Source organism: Lutjanus erythropterus, chromosome 13 (genome assembly GCF_056507025.1).
Source record: "Lutjanus erythropterus isolate fLutEry1 chromosome 13, fLutEry1.hap2, whole genome shotgun sequence".
Classification (NCBI taxonomy): domain Eukaryota; kingdom Metazoa; phylum Chordata; class Actinopteri; order Lutjaniformes; family Lutjanidae; genus Lutjanus; species Lutjanus erythropterus.
The window spans coordinates 7,982,920-8,000,169 of record NC_139329.1 but is presented as its reverse complement, the minus strand read 5'-3'; the positions used below and the strand labels follow the sequence as shown (position 1 = coordinate 8,000,169).

The window sequence follows — 17,250 nt, the reverse complement described above, 5'->3', positions numbered from 1 at the left end:
CATTGCAGGTTGGAGGGGAAAAAAATTGATTGTGGGGTGATCTGTCCCTGTAATGTATGGTAGTTGGTATTTTCAGCAATTATAACTATAAAGATACAGTATGTTTTTTGTTATCATATGCCCAAAGAAGTAATGCATTAATAAATATATCTGCTTACAACTACACTATAGTGTGTTAGATATATAGAATAGATCTATGATTTCTAACCGGGAATACATGTGCTTTGCAGCTGCAGCCGGATAAATCATTTTAAAGATTGTACAGTAACTCAAATTATACAGTACTGAATAATGTGTGTGTAAATGCTATTATAGGGATGCTAACATGCTCACAAGATACTGACACTGACAAGAAAATCGGGAATCAACAAAGAGAACCATTTTGTCAACAAGGATTTAATTCACACGATCTGATTTTTTTCCCTGGTTTATTACATTGAATTCATTAAACTGAATCTATGATCAGAACACTCATTTCATGGCAATACATTCAAAATAGACCAAAGTAGTATAATATTACACATAAGTATTTCTGTATAGTAGCCCTCTTCCAAGAAGTTTTTAGACACTCCCTGAGGATTCCCCGCTGTAGTCTTCATCATCTGAGCCCATGTCCATACGGAGTCTGGGATCCTGTGAGGTCTTATAAACCTGGTGGGACAGGCCTCTGCTGCTGGGCTGCGGCACGACTGTGTCTGCTCCATCCAGGTTCACTAAAAACAGAATCATGTAGAATCATGAAAGGAACAATGTACAAAGAGTCATGCATGAGACAGCATGACCCACATGTTAAGTGGGGGCCTGCAGTGAATTATCTCTTCTATTACACCTTCACAACTTCTGTTACACTGCCATTAATCATCTGTGTATTATTAAAAGGATCATGACAAACTGTGATGGTACTGCATGAACCTGAGAGGCACTATGTCTCAGATTATACTTTAACACAGTCAGGTGTTAGTCTTTGGTTCCCATTAACAGTGTTTGCAGGAAGGACTGTTTTGGAATTATGGTAGCCTATGTTGAAAAGAGTTCATACATCCTCTGTATGTGCATGGTGTAATACAGTGCAAAATGTTGAATCATTCTCATTGAACAAAGCAGAAATTTTCTAAATACTTCCCAGATGTTAATCCCTCATGCAACCCTTGCAAATTATCTCCCACAACTCATGCCCATATGTTCTGGTCCGGTGCAAAGCTTCAGCAATTTTAAAACAATCACAGTACCTAAACAAAACTACTGACCCATGCCCATTCATAGCCATCTTTGGTATCCCTCCAGACCGCCATATACTGTCCAAGTCTGAGGCTGTATTGCTTTTGCCACCCCGTTCGCCAGATGCCTAATTTTTCTTAAATAGAAAGATGCACACCTGCCTACCTTTCTCACTGGATAAGAGACTTGTTGCACTTTTTAAAATTAGAGAACATAAAATACTCATTAAGGGGCTCCACAAAGATTTTCTATAAAAGTATGGAATCCCCTCCTTAACTATATTAAAGAGAAAGTCCAACTGCCCACTCTTGCAAATAAAAGAAAAGTTATACGCTTGTATGTGTATATAAATGTGCATTTGTGGATAGATGCATGTGTGTATGTGTATATGTATGTGCATGTGTGTGCAATGAATTATATCTTCAACAAAAACTGAACAATCTGATTTATTCCAGGATACAAAACAACAACAACAACAAAAAACAATGGCTCCATTCCATTACATACACAATATTTAAGTGCTACTACTATGGATTTCTCAACTATAGACATATATACATAGATGCTGCATTGACCGCTTTGGCTCACTGCTACAATATGTGAACGTTGCCACTATACTAGTCTCATTGAGACAGGCCTGTGAGTAAATCCATGGGGGAAGCTGTGTTTTTCTGGATAAAAAGCACTAAAATGTTATATTTGTCAACTGATTTCAATTAATCATGTCATATTCAAGGGTTTTAATCTACATGGAGTAGGAAAAAATGTTTAACTTACTCCACCTAGATTATGAACTCCTAAATATGCTAACAACTTGGTTGAAAAATCTAAATGCTATAGTACTTTTAATGCAGAGAAAACACAGTGAGTATATCCAATAACAGAGCTTCCCTAAATGGAATGCAGCCATCATTAAGATCACAGTTTCACTCTTTGCTTTTCCTATAATGAGGACAAAAACTGTATGCTGTAAAGAAGAAAAAAAAAGTGACGCATGTAAAAACACACATTATTAAGAGTAACTGCCACTAGAGGGCGCCCTGTACCTACAGACAATTATTCAATTGCATGTAGTTTTCTACCTATAATCACCAAGAGTTGCTATAAAAGATGTGAGGTCACTTCCTGTGGCATATGGAATGAATGTTTATATCATTAACAATGTAAAAGTCTCCTTCATGTTTTATGTTGTGGATGCTGGTGATGGTGGTGGATGTTAGGAGGATGAATCTGTCCTTATGTGGCCAGCAAATTCATTTTTATTCTTTAAGCTCATTGATTTGGTTTGACACCCCTGGTCTATAGAAGGAGTAATGATTGGCTGACCGTCTTATAAGCTGTTGACATATCATATCACATATCTGTGATGATAGATCACAAGAAGACAGTTTTTTGTTTTTTTAAAGGCCCATAAGTCATAAAAGGGTAGGAAACACTGTTTTAATGAAGCCAAACAGTTCTCTGGAGAATATCTCAATATAGAGGAATTAGAGTGAAATAAGGTCTTGTTTGGGGTAAACATATAAGCTCTGTGGCCAAAACAGCCAGCATGTTGCTGTATTACATGATATTCATCTCTGCCTGGTGGATGTCCAGTCTGTTACATGAACATAACACCTCTGGCACATATCTATTGTTGATGCTAAACAGCATGATGTTCATACACACTGATACAGCTCATACAATATTTAAAACAAGGGATGTTCTGTGTTCTGAACTTGTGCAGCAGGTAAACAACAGGGATTTACATTTATGATAACATTACTTTAAAAAACCCCCAACTAATATTACTGTTTTAAGTTCGAATATTACATGTGTGAGTAAGAATTCAGTGCTTTTAATCCCTGATGTCTGTTGATGGTTTGGGACAGACATTCGTTATTATTCACCACCTTCAAGAGCTCTCTGTGTGTGGTATCCGTGAGCATTATAACTATTACTAGCTGCTGTATGTAGAATTTCATGTGACATGTTAGCTAGCTAGTCAACAAAAAGACAGTCCAAAAAAGTCTGGCATGTACGGTTGAGAGAGGGACACCTAGAAAAACAGGCAAGTTGTCTGTCACTGAAAAGAAAAGAAATACTAAATGCATCGTTACAAATTGGTAATATACTTGTCTGTGAGTTGTGAGGTGCAGTAGGTCTTGACTGTCGTGACTACTACACAGGTTCGTTCATGACCAACACTGCAGTCTGAAGGAGTTTTGAAAGGAGCTGGATTGAACTGGCGCTCTTCTCTTTCTCGTCAGATTTCTTTGATAAATACCTGTATACTAATACAATGTGTTTTTTGACCTCGCCTGTTGACTTCACACATTTTGAGTCAGTGCACACCTGGATGGGTGGAGCATCTAGTTACACAGGTTAGGAAGAAGCTTTACACTAGAGAAAAAAAAAAAGCTGCAGCAAAGCAGCATCACAGTCCCAAAGGAACTGGTGTGGTGAAGATGAACCCCGGAGGCCTCTGAAAGACACACACACACACACACACACACACACACACACACACACACACACACACACACACACACACACACACACACACACATACATAGGAAGAGCCACAGGAGAGAGATGACAGGTTTACAAGAGTAGAGAGACAGGTGATGAAAAACAGACAGCAGAAAGGAACGAATGAGGGAGGAGGGTGAAGAGAGAGCAGTTGAAAACAGTTGGGACTCATGAGAAATTCCCAATTTCAAGACACAGTACTACCAGCCAGAGTATACAGCGTTACCCAGTTTGTGTCCTAATTCAAAGTGTAACCATCCAGAAAATAAAAAAAACACGGATTCGTAATTATTCATTGAGGAAAGAAGTGCAAAATTAAAGATAATAGAAGTGTGTGAAATGGAAATGAAACAGAAGCCCCTGTCTTTCTCTGCAGGATGTGAACACACACACACACACACACACACACACACACACACACACACACACACACACACACACACACACACACACACACGCAGCCATTATCTACCTGTTTCTCAGTGCACCACTGGCGCATGCTGTGGGATTTAGTCTCTCTGGAAGTGATCCAGACGAGCAGAAACTCCCTGAACACACAATACAGGAAATGAACAGAGAAAACTCTGCTCTGAGTTTTTGCACACAAATGCAGATGAAGGAAGCTGAAAACTGATGTTTTGTGCCTGTATCCACTACCTTAAAATTTGACCATTTTAACACCAGAATTTTGGGAAAATTTGGATATCATGCTGTAAATGTGGAAAATATTTTGAATCAGCTTTTTTGTCCAATAAAACCTTACACTAAAACCCAGGATGAACTACAGTTACTTTTATCATATCACATGTATCATGTATATGTTGTTGTTTTTTTGTTTTTTTTTTTGCTATTTTTATTGTCAAGAGTACAAATACTGCAGTTTTTACACATATTGTTATTTTTTTAATATCAGTAAAACATAAATACAGTGTGAATAGGATCAAATCAGCAGAGCTTACAGTGATAGTTTTTCAAATTTTGGGAAAGATGATTTTACACTTTCTTGCCTGGAGTTAAGTGAGAAGATTGATACCACTTCCATGTCTATACAGTTGCTACAGCTATCAGCTGGTTAGCTTAGCTTAGCATAAAGACTGGAGGCAGGTAAAACAAATGGCTAGCTCTGTCTAGAGGTAACAAAACTTGTCTATGAGTGACTAAAGCTCACTCATTAAATTGCTACATCTCCTTTTTGTAACGTGTGGGAAAAACAAAGTGTGAAAGTTACAGTTTGTGGTTTTACGAGTGGTTATGTGCCAAACTATTTCTTGGCAGGTACAGAGTTTCCTCAAGGCTTGGTATCACTCTGAGTTTTCCAGACAAACAGCAGGGACTCCAGGAAGTGACTGCACCCGGCCAAGAAATAGAAGAGTGGATTTTGCTGCCTTTAGACTGTGGCAGGCTAGCTGTTTCCCTTTGATTACAGTCTTTGTGCTAAGCTAAGCTCATCGACTGCTGACCTTAGCCTCCTATTCAGTGTATCAATCAGTTCTTTACATGAAAGACTCCTTCATAGTCAACCAGTAGAATATGGAACTACTTTATTTCTTGTGTTTTTGTTTGAATGATGAAGCCTTAATTCTCTTTTAAAGCAGTTTTAATGTAGGAACTAGTTTCTTTCTACCATCCACCAACTGTATAACTGCACAGAAAGAAGTGTGCATCTACTCATGGACAAGAGGCTCGTGCTTGTGACAGCGTGGGCTGTAAACATTAATGGTGTCCTCCTCAGCTCTCATCCACGAACAGGTGCATGCTTCCTTCTGCACTGTGATTCAGTTGGCAGGGCATAGTTCCCTAGAAAGAAAGTGGTTCCTACATGAAACTGCTCACAACAAGGAGTGTGGATTATCTCGAGAAATTAGCTCATGATTTCTGGAAAGAGAAACCGCTGTTGGCTTTATTTATCATCAGTTGCAACTTTACAGTAACCATCCAGATGTTTATAGACACATTTTCACTCCCATCTCATCAAATAGAGCATCTTAGTCAGTGGCCCTTGAATTGGTTAGCAATAATGGTAACTATAAACTAAAGTTTAATTAACAATCATTTTACTATTTATTAATGTCAGTTATTATAAAGTGTCATCAATGTCTCCAAAACCCTGCAAGTCACACCAAAACAGCAGTACAGGTCAGAGGAAAAATATGTTTTTTTTTTATCTTGGGGGAACTTTACCTTTAAAGCTGAAAGAAGAAGAAGGAAGCTGTTGAAAATGTTACAGAAGTGAGATATTTTTTTTCTCCAATAAACTTCTCTATTGAGTTTGGTGCATTTTGCACTTCAGTGTTTAATTTGCAGGACTCATTTCTCAGAAAATATTGAGATAAAGATCAAGAAGAGATGAAGAAACAGGACAGCAATACGGCCAGTGTAAAAATAATAGTGAATCATCTCACACTTATATGTATAGGCAAACTTTATCAGTTATTTTTGGGGGGGTTGTGTCTGTTTGACAATTTGCAGGAGCACGTGTGTCACTGCGCTTCTCATGTCTCAGTTATGACTCCGGTGTTAAATGTCCCATTACCATTCGAAATGCCAGTGATGCTTGCTGCTGCGTTGAGACACTGCTGCTAGACTGAGCCAAAGAGACAGTCTACAAGCAGTTTCTCCACTACGTTTCATTATTATTTTGCTGTGATGTGCACAAAAGAATCACATTCTCTATAACCTCACTTTACCCAGAGAGTTGGATGAGCCACACTGGGAGTTGGGAGCACCATCTGTTTCTAATGTTGACCGCTACGGCTCTAATACAGCAGGTGAACTGTCAGTGCCTAGCTTAAAGGGATAGTTCAGATTGTTTAAAGCAGGGTTTCATGATGTACTTACTGATAGTCAGTATATTACCTACAGTAGGTAGCAATCAGCACTGCACCAGTTTGGAGAAGCAGAGAGGAGCACCTACACAGAAACTAAGCCTTATACTGCTATGGACAAGGTCAACAACTAAAGGTATCATGGCCACTTATAAAAGGCCTCCCTAAAAAAATCAGTGTCAGTTTAAGTGTACTGTTCTGACAGGAGAAGTGCCGTTATACGAGCCAAGTGTCGCTCTCTCCAGACCAGCCAAACTCCACTGGTGACAGACCTCAAGTCTGACCAAAGAGAGGCCAAAGAGAACGCAAAGACCGAACAAAATCCACCCACCATGTGATGTCATGTGTTGCTGGTCAGCTGCCAAATCCTCTTGGTGATCTCTCAGACCGTCTCTTCGACTATCGACACCTTTAAAACCTATTGTGTCCTGATCATGGAGGTCTGCAGAAAAAAAAAGATGAGACAGTTTGTGTAGAGGGGAATGTTGGGAGATTTCACAAGTCTTCATTTCTGTACAGTTTTCTGTTCTTATTCCTAGTTTAAAGTTTGTTTTCCGTCTGAGTTTGTTATTTTAGTTTACTTTTCACTTAGTTTTGCTGGTAGCTTTTATACTTTTGGTAGGGATTATATTTTCTGAGTGTCTATTTGCAACCAGCAGCTATTTGACTATTCACACCTGAGCCGACCCCCTTAGTTTAGCTACAAAGAGCAACAAAGAGACCATAAGAGGCTAGGAGTGGGTTAAGTACAAGGCTTTCCTGTGGGAGTGTGGGGTTTGAGTCCCAATCTGGGAAAGTAGGATTTTAATTTAGTTTGAATTTAGAATAACTTAATTTTTAGACTTATTATTTTCAGTTTTCAGTCATCGTTTAGTTGGGTGTAGGCAACAAAACTATGACTTGGTTACATTTAATAAACAAATCTTCTTGATTAAGTTTAGGAAAAGATTGTGGTTTGTCTCTGCTGTAAATAGCCTATTTCATCACAAGTGCAAATAACCACATTGGTTATTCACCCCTGGTGCAAATAGCATCTACTTTATATTGTCAGGTGTACCAGTACAATCTCAGAAAAAGTATTTTTAGATATGTTTGGAAATGTGTTGGATAACACATTAAAAATAGCACAAGATTAGAAATATTTAAAAATACCAGAGCCTCAGGAGCTAAAATGAATTCTTTATTACCCTGCAAATAAAGACACACAACAGGAATCTCTCCATTTTTTGTTTATTTTAGACAGTTTTAGTTCAGTTTTAGCCTTTTTGAACAAGGCTAAATTTTAGATTTTACAATTATATTTTCTTCTTGCCGAGGTGGTAAAAGCCGTAAAAATCTTATTTTATGCTGCCTTCAAATAGAACTTGTAGTTACCACATGGGAAGTTGTCAGCTCTGCTCATAATGTTGTGAATATGACTAGAGGGGAGTGTTCATATTAAATCTTCTTGTAAACACGATAAACACGAAAGCAGCATAGATCATCATGGAACAATAAGACAATAAGTGGACTGAGACACACACATTAAAGTCCTCATACCTGTATGGCTGATGAATGTAAGTGTCGCACTGAAGCCTCTGTGTGTGATGCTGCTGTCTGTTGTGAATTGAAGCACCATGATGCTGTGGTAGGACAGGACAGGAGGCGGGACACTGCTGCCGCACAGCACCGCTACACAAAAAGTAACAAAACAAACCTCTTAGACCGGGTTGCACCAACAAAGATTTATCTAATCTTAGTACTGATCAGAGTTTAGCAAAACTAAGTTTAGAATTAGTCAAATTAAATTTAAAATGAGGGGAGATAAAAACAAATCTCAGTTTAAGAAATAAATAAGAAATAAATTTGAGTGGTGTTTGCACCCAGTAAGTATGAAAGAGGAGGGGTAAAGGTTTAAGCTAATCATCTGCTAGATAGCTAAAAAGTTTGGTTGCTAGCTAAATAGTTAACAAAACATTGTGGGTTATTATGAGCGAGCAGGTCATGATTTCTAAAACAAACAAAAAAACAAAAAAACATTGCTGCTGAGTTCTTCAAATGTATTTTAGTGCACCACAGGACTAATCTTAATCCATCTATTTCCATTATAATGGAGAGAAGACAGAAATCTCTACAGCTGATATCTTCAAAATAAGGCAACTCGGATCAAAATAGTGTAGATCCATCACTAACAGCAATACAGGCCATAGGAAAATATGTATTTTTGATTTTTGGGTGAACTGTCCCCTTTAGGAAAGGTTTAAATGTAAGGTTTGATGCAGCATAATTTAAAGTTAAACCATGATTTAATTGGTTTTAAAAAATTAATCAGCCCTACTGTGTGTAAAGTTACAAAGCAGGAGCAAGAGAAGGTGAGAGACAGGTGGCATTAAGCTGAGTTTGAGTGAGTTCTGCCACCCCGAGATTCATCTGTCCTACCAATCTCCTCTCTTCCTCCCACGTCTCCGAGGACAGTGAGGGAATCATACAAGCATCTGTCTGACTCCTCCAGGTAAAAATCAGCAAAGTCCAGCTGGAACACAACACAATAATCAGACGAGTTACTGACGAGTTTGTGACAAAACGCTGAGTTCTTTGGAAGATTTTGTGCATTACCTTAATAACATGACCCTGTGGAGCATAAACAACCCAGCGGAGGACACAGTCATTACTGTAGAATTGCGGGTAATTTGGGGTGTGGACAGAAGTCTGCTCCTCAACTACAGCAACAGTACCACATCCTGATTGCACACATACACACACACGCACACGCAGGAGACACATAAAACAAAAACAAAAGACCCATTATTAGCAGCTGGGTTCATCCACTCCACAGCTACTCAGCCAGTCTGTGTGTGTGTGTGTGTGTGTGTGTGTGTGTGTGTGTGTGTGTGTGTGTGTGTGTGTGTGTGTGTGTGTGCGTGTGTGTGCGTGTGTGTGTGTCTTGTGCAGCTCATTATTGTGTCATGGGACATCTACCCACACAACTCCCAGGTTGCTACAAAATCCACAATCAACAGACATACCAGAGAGTAAGACTGTGTGTGAACAGTAAGTGAAGGACACAGAGCAGAGTGTGTACCAGCCTGCAGTGCTGCACTGTACATTCAGAGCTGAATGTGGCTGTGAACTGCTGTGCTACCATGTCTGTGTGTTTGCGTTGCATTTTGCCTTTTTCCCACCATGATCAGAGCGTCCCCGGACAGCACGATGACGAATAACAAAGCCACTTCCTGCTTGGTTGATGTCAGATGAGAAGAGAAGTGTTGCATTCTGGGAATTATTTAGGAGCACTGCACCAGGAAGTACACTTCCACAGAAAATACCTGGAAAAAAGGCAAAAATGACAAGACAATGCAACACATTGTGGTTCAGTATGTGCACATGAGATACACTATGTGTTTACATACTTAACTAATTTGTAATCTAATCACAGGGCAGTATGTTGTTCTTTATTTTAAAATGTATTTTAATTATAATAATATAATAATTATAATTCTGCAGTTAATCCCCATTTTCATTTAATGTAACTCTAATCTCATTATGTCTTATTTTTTATAACTGTAATGGAAGACAGCTACCTTTTTTTGTGTCCTAATTCTGTTTCATGTAAGCCGCTACTCCCCAAACCTGGTGATGCATTACTCAGTGATATATTACTGTAATATTTTTACATCACCCAGTAACAAGTAGTGTAAGGGTTTTACAATTTCCAAACAGTAATAATACTACAGCTTCTAATCCAAGTAACTCTGAGTTGCTGACTTAGTTTTTGACCTGCTTAGGTGTGACTGCCAAGGCCTCACAACGTGACAGTCAGAAGTGCTTATAGTGTTCACACACTCACCTCACTACTTTGTTAATTATACTGATTAATTTTATTTGCAGTCAACCACACTCCTAACCATTCATATCCAAATTTAAGTCCACAGTACAGTTTATTTGATTAATAATCTCTTGATTTACTTTTGGCCTTACACTGTTTAAATGGAGCGCACACATTTTCACATTGCAGGGTTAGAACAAGCAATTTTCTGTTCTCTTCTGGGAGAAGTAAAAGATGTGGCCAAGGGCAGAGAGCTCATCAGGCAATACCATCTACTGCCATGTCAGAGGGGGGATTTGGTTTGATTAGTTTTTCCTTTGTATTAGTTCTAATTAATGTCCATTTTGTTTTTGCCTTTTGTGTTAGTTGGTTTGGCCAAACCACTATATATGTTCCCGCACATTTCATTGTGTTAGGCCTGTTTGTTCAGTTAACACCCTGTGTGTGTGTGTTTTTTTTAGCATAGTTTTATTTTGTTGACCTTTTTTATAGGCCTACTTATTATGTTCTTGGTTTATATTGTTTTGCACTCTGGGGGTTAAATAAAAGCCCTATTTTCCCAACAGACTGCTGTTCTGCTCATTGCTTCACTGCTTGGGCCATGACAGTAGACTATCTTATGATTCTGTGTGTGTGCAGCAGATCAGGGCAGGTCATGTCTGCTCCTGGTCAAAAAGCTAAATGAACGGTGAAGGATGAGGGAGAGAGACATACTTTGCACAAGAGGAAGAATTTTTATTTTGTGTTTGTTTGGCTTCTCAAGAGAGAATATGCTGTGATGGAAGCTAACATGAAGGCCACACTCAGAGAGAGAGACTTTGCTTCCACCACAGCTGACATCTAGACAAGATTTCAGTGTACTAGATCAGCAGGTACAAAGGTACCAACAAGGAACAAAGTAATAGAGTAATATAACAAGTAAGGTAACAAATTACTTTTGATACCAACTAATAAGTCAAGTAATATTATTACTTTTTAAAGGAGTAGTAAGTAAAAAGTACCTTATTACACTTTCTGAGTAACTTGCCCAACAGTGTGTCTCACCCTCCCTTTCCAAGCATGTACGAGAACCTACAGTGGTTGTGAAAAATTCAAAAGGCCCTTTCTAGAGCCAGTAACAAAAGCAACCTTGCCTTGTGAAACTCACCAACAGGCCTGTGGGTCCCTACTGAAACCGTGAGTCGATCATAGTGGCAGTAAGAGTCATTCTCCAGATCAAAATGATCAAACTCCAAGAGGATACCATAACCTGGAGGAACACTTAAACTCCACACACACAACCTGATGAGACAGAGATAAAATTTATCTTGGTCAGATATAACACACAATCAAAAATTCAATAATTTAAATACTAATGAAAACAAGTGAGGGACAGTGATTTTATGTTTGTGTAAATGTTAGGTATTGTCACTGTAAATGATTTTGTTTTCATGAAAGTTAAATTTACAATTGCAACCATTTGTAATCAAAGCTCTTTCTGTGTGACTTTCTGAGTGTCACTCACTGGTTGTTGTCATAGTGATCACCAGTGTGGGCGGGATTTCTGATTACCCCCTCTCTGTCAGTTACTGGCCCATCTCTCACGCTGCAGAGTTCTGACACACACGCACACACACACACATACACACGCGCGCACACACACACACACACGCACACACACACACACACGCACACACGCACACACACACACACACACACACACACACACACACACACACACAGTGCTGCATACATCAAAGAAGCATGATGAAATATAGATGAATAAGAGTTGCTGTGATGAGAGGAAAAACAACTCACTTGATAAAGTCGTTCCCTGCTGCTGCTCATCAGCTAAAGCAAAACACAAAAATATGAAAAAAGAGAATATGTACAAGAAAAAAAAATCATGCCATCATTATCAAACACACCAATAGGCCTACATAAATATCTTCTGGCAGAACTGTGTACAGAAATCTACAGTGTATATTCTGCTTTTACCCATATCCAATCTAATATTACCGAAGACATTAGACTGGCTACATTTTTATTAAGGTGTCCAGTGATTTAACCACAAGTACTATACAACTGTACTTCACCTGAGTATTTCAATGTATCTATGCAATTATACTTCTTCTACACTACATTCCACATTAAAATATTGACATTTTTACTCTACCTTCAGTTATCTGACAGCTGCAGTCAGTTTTTTAAGATAAAAAAGCCACATGTGAAAAGCTTATACAACACGACACATTGTTAAAGATTAAAGCAGTGATTTCAGACCTTTTTGGCTTGTGACCCTTGTGAAACAGGAGGGTCTAGTTTGGGGTGGTTTTAAAGCTTTACAAGGTTGAAAGCTATTCATGTTTTTAATATTAACAATGGATCAAATATGTGTGATATGAAAGAGGTTGTTTGTAGTGGCAAACTCAAAGGGAATCATCACCTGATGCTGCAGTTCCCCTCAGCAGTTTTTGAACTCATTGTTTTTTATGGCCACCAACTTCACTGTTGTGATTCAGTCTCGCCGCTCTCATCAACCTTTTTTTTTGTCACAGCAGCCAGCTGTTTTTGAGTGAATATTGGACTTAACATTGGCCAGAAAGCGTGACATGATGAACAACTGTTTGGTAACAGTTCATTTCATGAGGTCAATATGTCAATCTTGTGATTACAGCTTGTTTCCACTGCCCCCTAGTGACCAAAACAATCACTTAATGGAGGTTTAAGATTAATATAAAAACAACTGCAATATCCATGTGGAGTGCATACCCATTCAGAGAGTGTGCCTGTTTGGGAAAGCCCATTGCTTGGCTCATGCTGTTGCTGTGGGAGGTACTAATTGCTTGGCCCTGGAAATGCTAATTGCGGCATTGCCGAGAACTGCAATACGGCTGTTTGCAGCATGCTCAAGAATCGCCCATCTAATCAACTTTACCCTTGACTCTGCACTCCTGTGGGTCCTCAGAACAACACCTACCAAGTATGAAGTCGATCGGGTGAATGGTTCTTGATATTTGCAAAGGACAGTCACATGATGATGCTGCGACAGCACCATCTTTTGGCCAGATGGTACCAAATCTGTCATGGTCATTCAGGGATGTCAACCAAATTTGGTTGCAATTACTCAAAGCGTTCAGAGATATACATTTTTTTTGTAGCATATGTCCTGCCCATAACATTTGTGCAAACTTTGAGGGCCAGCTGTAGCAAAGCTGTACAGAATACCAAAAATCCAGCTTTGTCCAGTGTGCAAAATCTGGTGACGACTGCTCAAAATTTGTAGGCAGACTAGCCAGATGTTCAAAAGTTGCAGGCAAAAATGTCATGTTTGTAGTTACAGTGCCACCATTTGGCCAAACTGCACCAAATTTGACACCACACTTCCTTGGGTCCTCAGAAAAACCGGTGTGTGTGTGAAGGCAAGAGGTTGCAAAGAAAAATGAAGGACATACATTAATACTTCCATCCAGACAGACGTACATAAAGACAGAGATTCCTTTCTTTATACTTAGATTAGATAAAGGCAAGACTTATTTTACTTTGGTCAGATCAGCAGTCAAATAGAAGTCCAGCAAAGTGTCACTTGTCTAAAAGCTGCATGTCAACAGACTATGTAACCCTAATCCTAATCTTAGCCCAACCCTAACTCAGAGACAATCAGCCTGACTCCTCGTATGATAATGTTATATTAACCCACCCTTTCTCAGTTTACGCTTGATCCATGGCAGCAGCAGCCTGACATCAGTGAAAACCCCTGGAGACCCTCTTCTGGAAGGGGGCCGGCTGCTGTTGTTTCCCCAGCTCCGGCCACATCCTTTCCCCCAGGAAGTTACGCCGAGTGCTACCCAGTGACCGCTGCCTGAACCTGCCGGACATACCAGAGGACCCCCTGAGTCCCCCTGGGGGAGAATCAAGGGAGGAATGAAGGCAGAAGTAAAAACACTACAAAACCTATCCAAAGCTGCTAAATAATGGGATTTCTTCTGTTTCATAGTTTACACATTTTAGTGAAGAATCACAGCTTTCAGCAGTCTGAATTAGGCTCCTAAACTAAATAATGTGTAGAAAACTGGAAAAGCAGGCAGATTTTGGAGATGGTACATTTCTTTTTCTACCTGGCAGGCATCTCTTCCTCCTCTCTCTGGCCCGGCACACAGGACTGTCATGACTGGCTGAGGTCTAGCTGGTTTCTGGTTAAGTACTGAACTTTTGACAGTCTGGAGGACATATTTGCATTTGGCTGGGTCCACCAAGTCTAACTGGACCTCTCTCAGCACTGCAGGAAGACGACCTTCTGGCAAACAGATAGAATAGAACAAAACAGAAAGCTCAAGTATGCTTTAACAATATTTGGTGGGAGAGAGAGCACTACTTACTTTCCCTCACCCTGCCCCATCCACCCACAATGCAACTGGTTTCAGGAGCGATGCTCTCATCAGGCAAAGGCAGGCATATTGGGTGGACACGGGCTCCTGTTGAAAAATTCACTCATCAGCAACGCAACAAAATGTGATCAACTGTCATCTAAACAACCTAAACTATATTAATCATAGAAATGGAAACCTGCCCAATCGAACGCTGTGATCCAACTCCAGCAGAGCTATATCATAGCTCATAGGCAAACTATGACGGTACTTTTCATGAACTGAGACGGACTTGATGAGAAAGACCTGCTCCTCTTCATCATTTACTCTCTGGTCAAACTCTCCCACCACCACTCTCACACCGCTGAGAAACTCTCTGGACAAAGGAGAAAAGTATTATCGATTGTACGGTTCATACACTAAAGATAAAAAAAAAGACAAACCTGTAAATTGTGGCACAAAAGATAAAATGGTACACAAGTAAGTGTCAACAGTACTTTGAGAGTGATGTAAAGCAGTGTGCAGCCGTCATTATCCAGCGATCAGTCAGGATGGCCCCTCCACAGAAATGAGAGCGCCTGTTCTGCAGGGAAACCTGAGCATAGATAACACAAGGTTGACCAGAATGTAACAACTGAAAAAGGTACATAAAGAGTAGCCTAAGTGTCTGCATATGACTGGTTTATCAGTTTCTGTCAGCTAAGTACTTGTGGCAATAATGACACAACTTAACTCCTTAAAAAGACATGACTCTATACTTAACAAACTAATGACACTGGAATTTAACTCAGCTCTTGCCACCTCATCAACATGCCACCACAAGGGTTCAAATTTAACAGCTATTATGTAACATTATGTAACTATTTTAGCTTGCTGTGCTATTATGCTAACAGCAGTTACATGATACTTGTATTTAGCTAGCATGTGTTGTTACATTAGCATTCTATTTTAGCATTAACAGCTGAATTTCTGTGGTGTCACTGTCATGTTCTTCAAACTGGACCCTATTTTCCCTTGCTTTCGTGTCTAGCTGACAAATGGGGACAACAATTTTTGAAATTGGGGCAGCCAGCCACGTAAAAGGCTGCAATGTAATCCTTATGGGCAATTGTGCACTGTGTCAATACATCCTCAAAAAGTGCTTGTTGTCACAGGGAATTGGTGATTTTTGGAATAATGTAAATGTGAACCAAGACTGTTTAGGTGAATTTTCTTTTGTTTCTGTTGTTGTTGTTTGAATGAAGTGTGTTTTACAACAATGGTGGCTTTGATGACAGCAATATAATGGCTGTTCTCTGGTTAAACAGAAGGATCTTACTCTTCAGCAAAGAGGTCTGTCTCTGCAGGAATTCTTTCCGTAACATCGTCAGACACTTAAAACAACAATCTGAGCCTGTCTGTGACAAAAGTAAGCACTCTTATGGCGCCCACAGGACACGGCTGCGTTGCGTTACGGCTGTGCCACATCTGCCGGAGCGAATTGCCGCCCTTCTAGACCGTGCCTCAGATAGCATGTTGACAACATATTCTACCTTTAAACTTACTCTTCAAGTCAGAGTCAAGATTTATTTAAGTTTTAGACTTTTACCTCAAAGATGTTGAGGAGAGATGCCAGCAAAATAAAATATTTGTATCCAAAACACAAAAGATATACATATATACATACAAACATATATATACTTCAACATTTTCATGCTTAAATGTCTATTTTGAGCACTGAGTGTTTCTTTGATAAAACTATGGTGATTCAGTAGGCAGTTCTTCTCTTAACACCCTGTGGCAGCATGCTTTCTCTGGTGCACAGAAAACAACAGAAACCAGCGAGGTGATGAGTAGAAGAAGTGGTCAGCCTGATATCAGAGCTGAGCAGACAAAGAAACCACAGTCAGTGCCCTCTCAACAAATAACAACTAAAAATGTTAAAAGAAGAAGGGTTCACCACTGACGAGCCATGGATGTGATCCGTATGTGGCCTCGGCCCCTCCGACCACCCTCAGAGAGTGAACCATTGGGCTCCACACCTGAGGAATCCCACACTTTGGACCTGCCGGATAGGATGAAATCTTCTCAGGCTGCTCACTTTCATTCCATTCAGTGTCTCAACAGCATAAAAGAATCCATTAAAGGTGAGAAGGGCCACATCTGCAGTCTCCTGTTTGCTATCCTCTATCACTCACCTGTTTGCGCAGCATTGTTGCCAATGTTGTTTACCCAAAACCAGAGTGAGAGCAGAGCGACAGTGGTCCTCATCACTAACAAATACATCAAGAATGGGATTCACTCAAGTGACAATCTGCTTTATAGCGTGTGAAGTGATACTTACTAACAAATCAGTAAAAGTCTTGCAGCAGGAGGTTGGTGCGTTCACACGTCACTACAAAGTGAACTGCAGTTCTCCGCTGAGTGAAAGTGTTGGCACGCTCAAGGTCAACCGTGGTGTGTGGGGTTTTGTTCCGAGCACAAAAAACACAGCCCAGTTGCTGTAAACCACTCAAAGGGGAGAAACAGTCATAAAATGCAGACAAAGATTCAGCGGAGGCTACGC

At 39.8% G+C, this 17,250-nt stretch overlaps 1 protein-coding gene across 1 annotated transcript; it reads right to left on the bottom strand.

Moving 5' to 3' along the window:
* Window positions 1-478: 478 nt before the first annotated feature.
* ovch2 (ovochymase 2) lies at window positions 479-17,250 on the bottom strand. The gene is made up of 16 exons (XM_084734407.1): window positions 16,883-17,250; window positions 16,652-16,749; window positions 15,203-15,300; window positions 14,909-15,081; window positions 14,718-14,813; window positions 14,457-14,635; window positions 14,039-14,240; window positions 12,157-12,189; window positions 11,864-11,954; window positions 11,507-11,640; window positions 9,716-9,859; window positions 9,150-9,274; window positions 8,973-9,066; window positions 8,094-8,225; window positions 6,886-6,996; window positions 479-713 (listed from the first exon to the last, which is right to left on the bottom strand). The coding sequence occupies exons 1-16, from the start codon at window positions 16,968-16,970 to the stop codon at window positions 562-564; spliced, it is 1,950 nt and encodes a 649-aa protein (XP_084590533.1). The 5' UTR covers window positions 16,971-17,250; the 3' UTR covers window positions 479-561.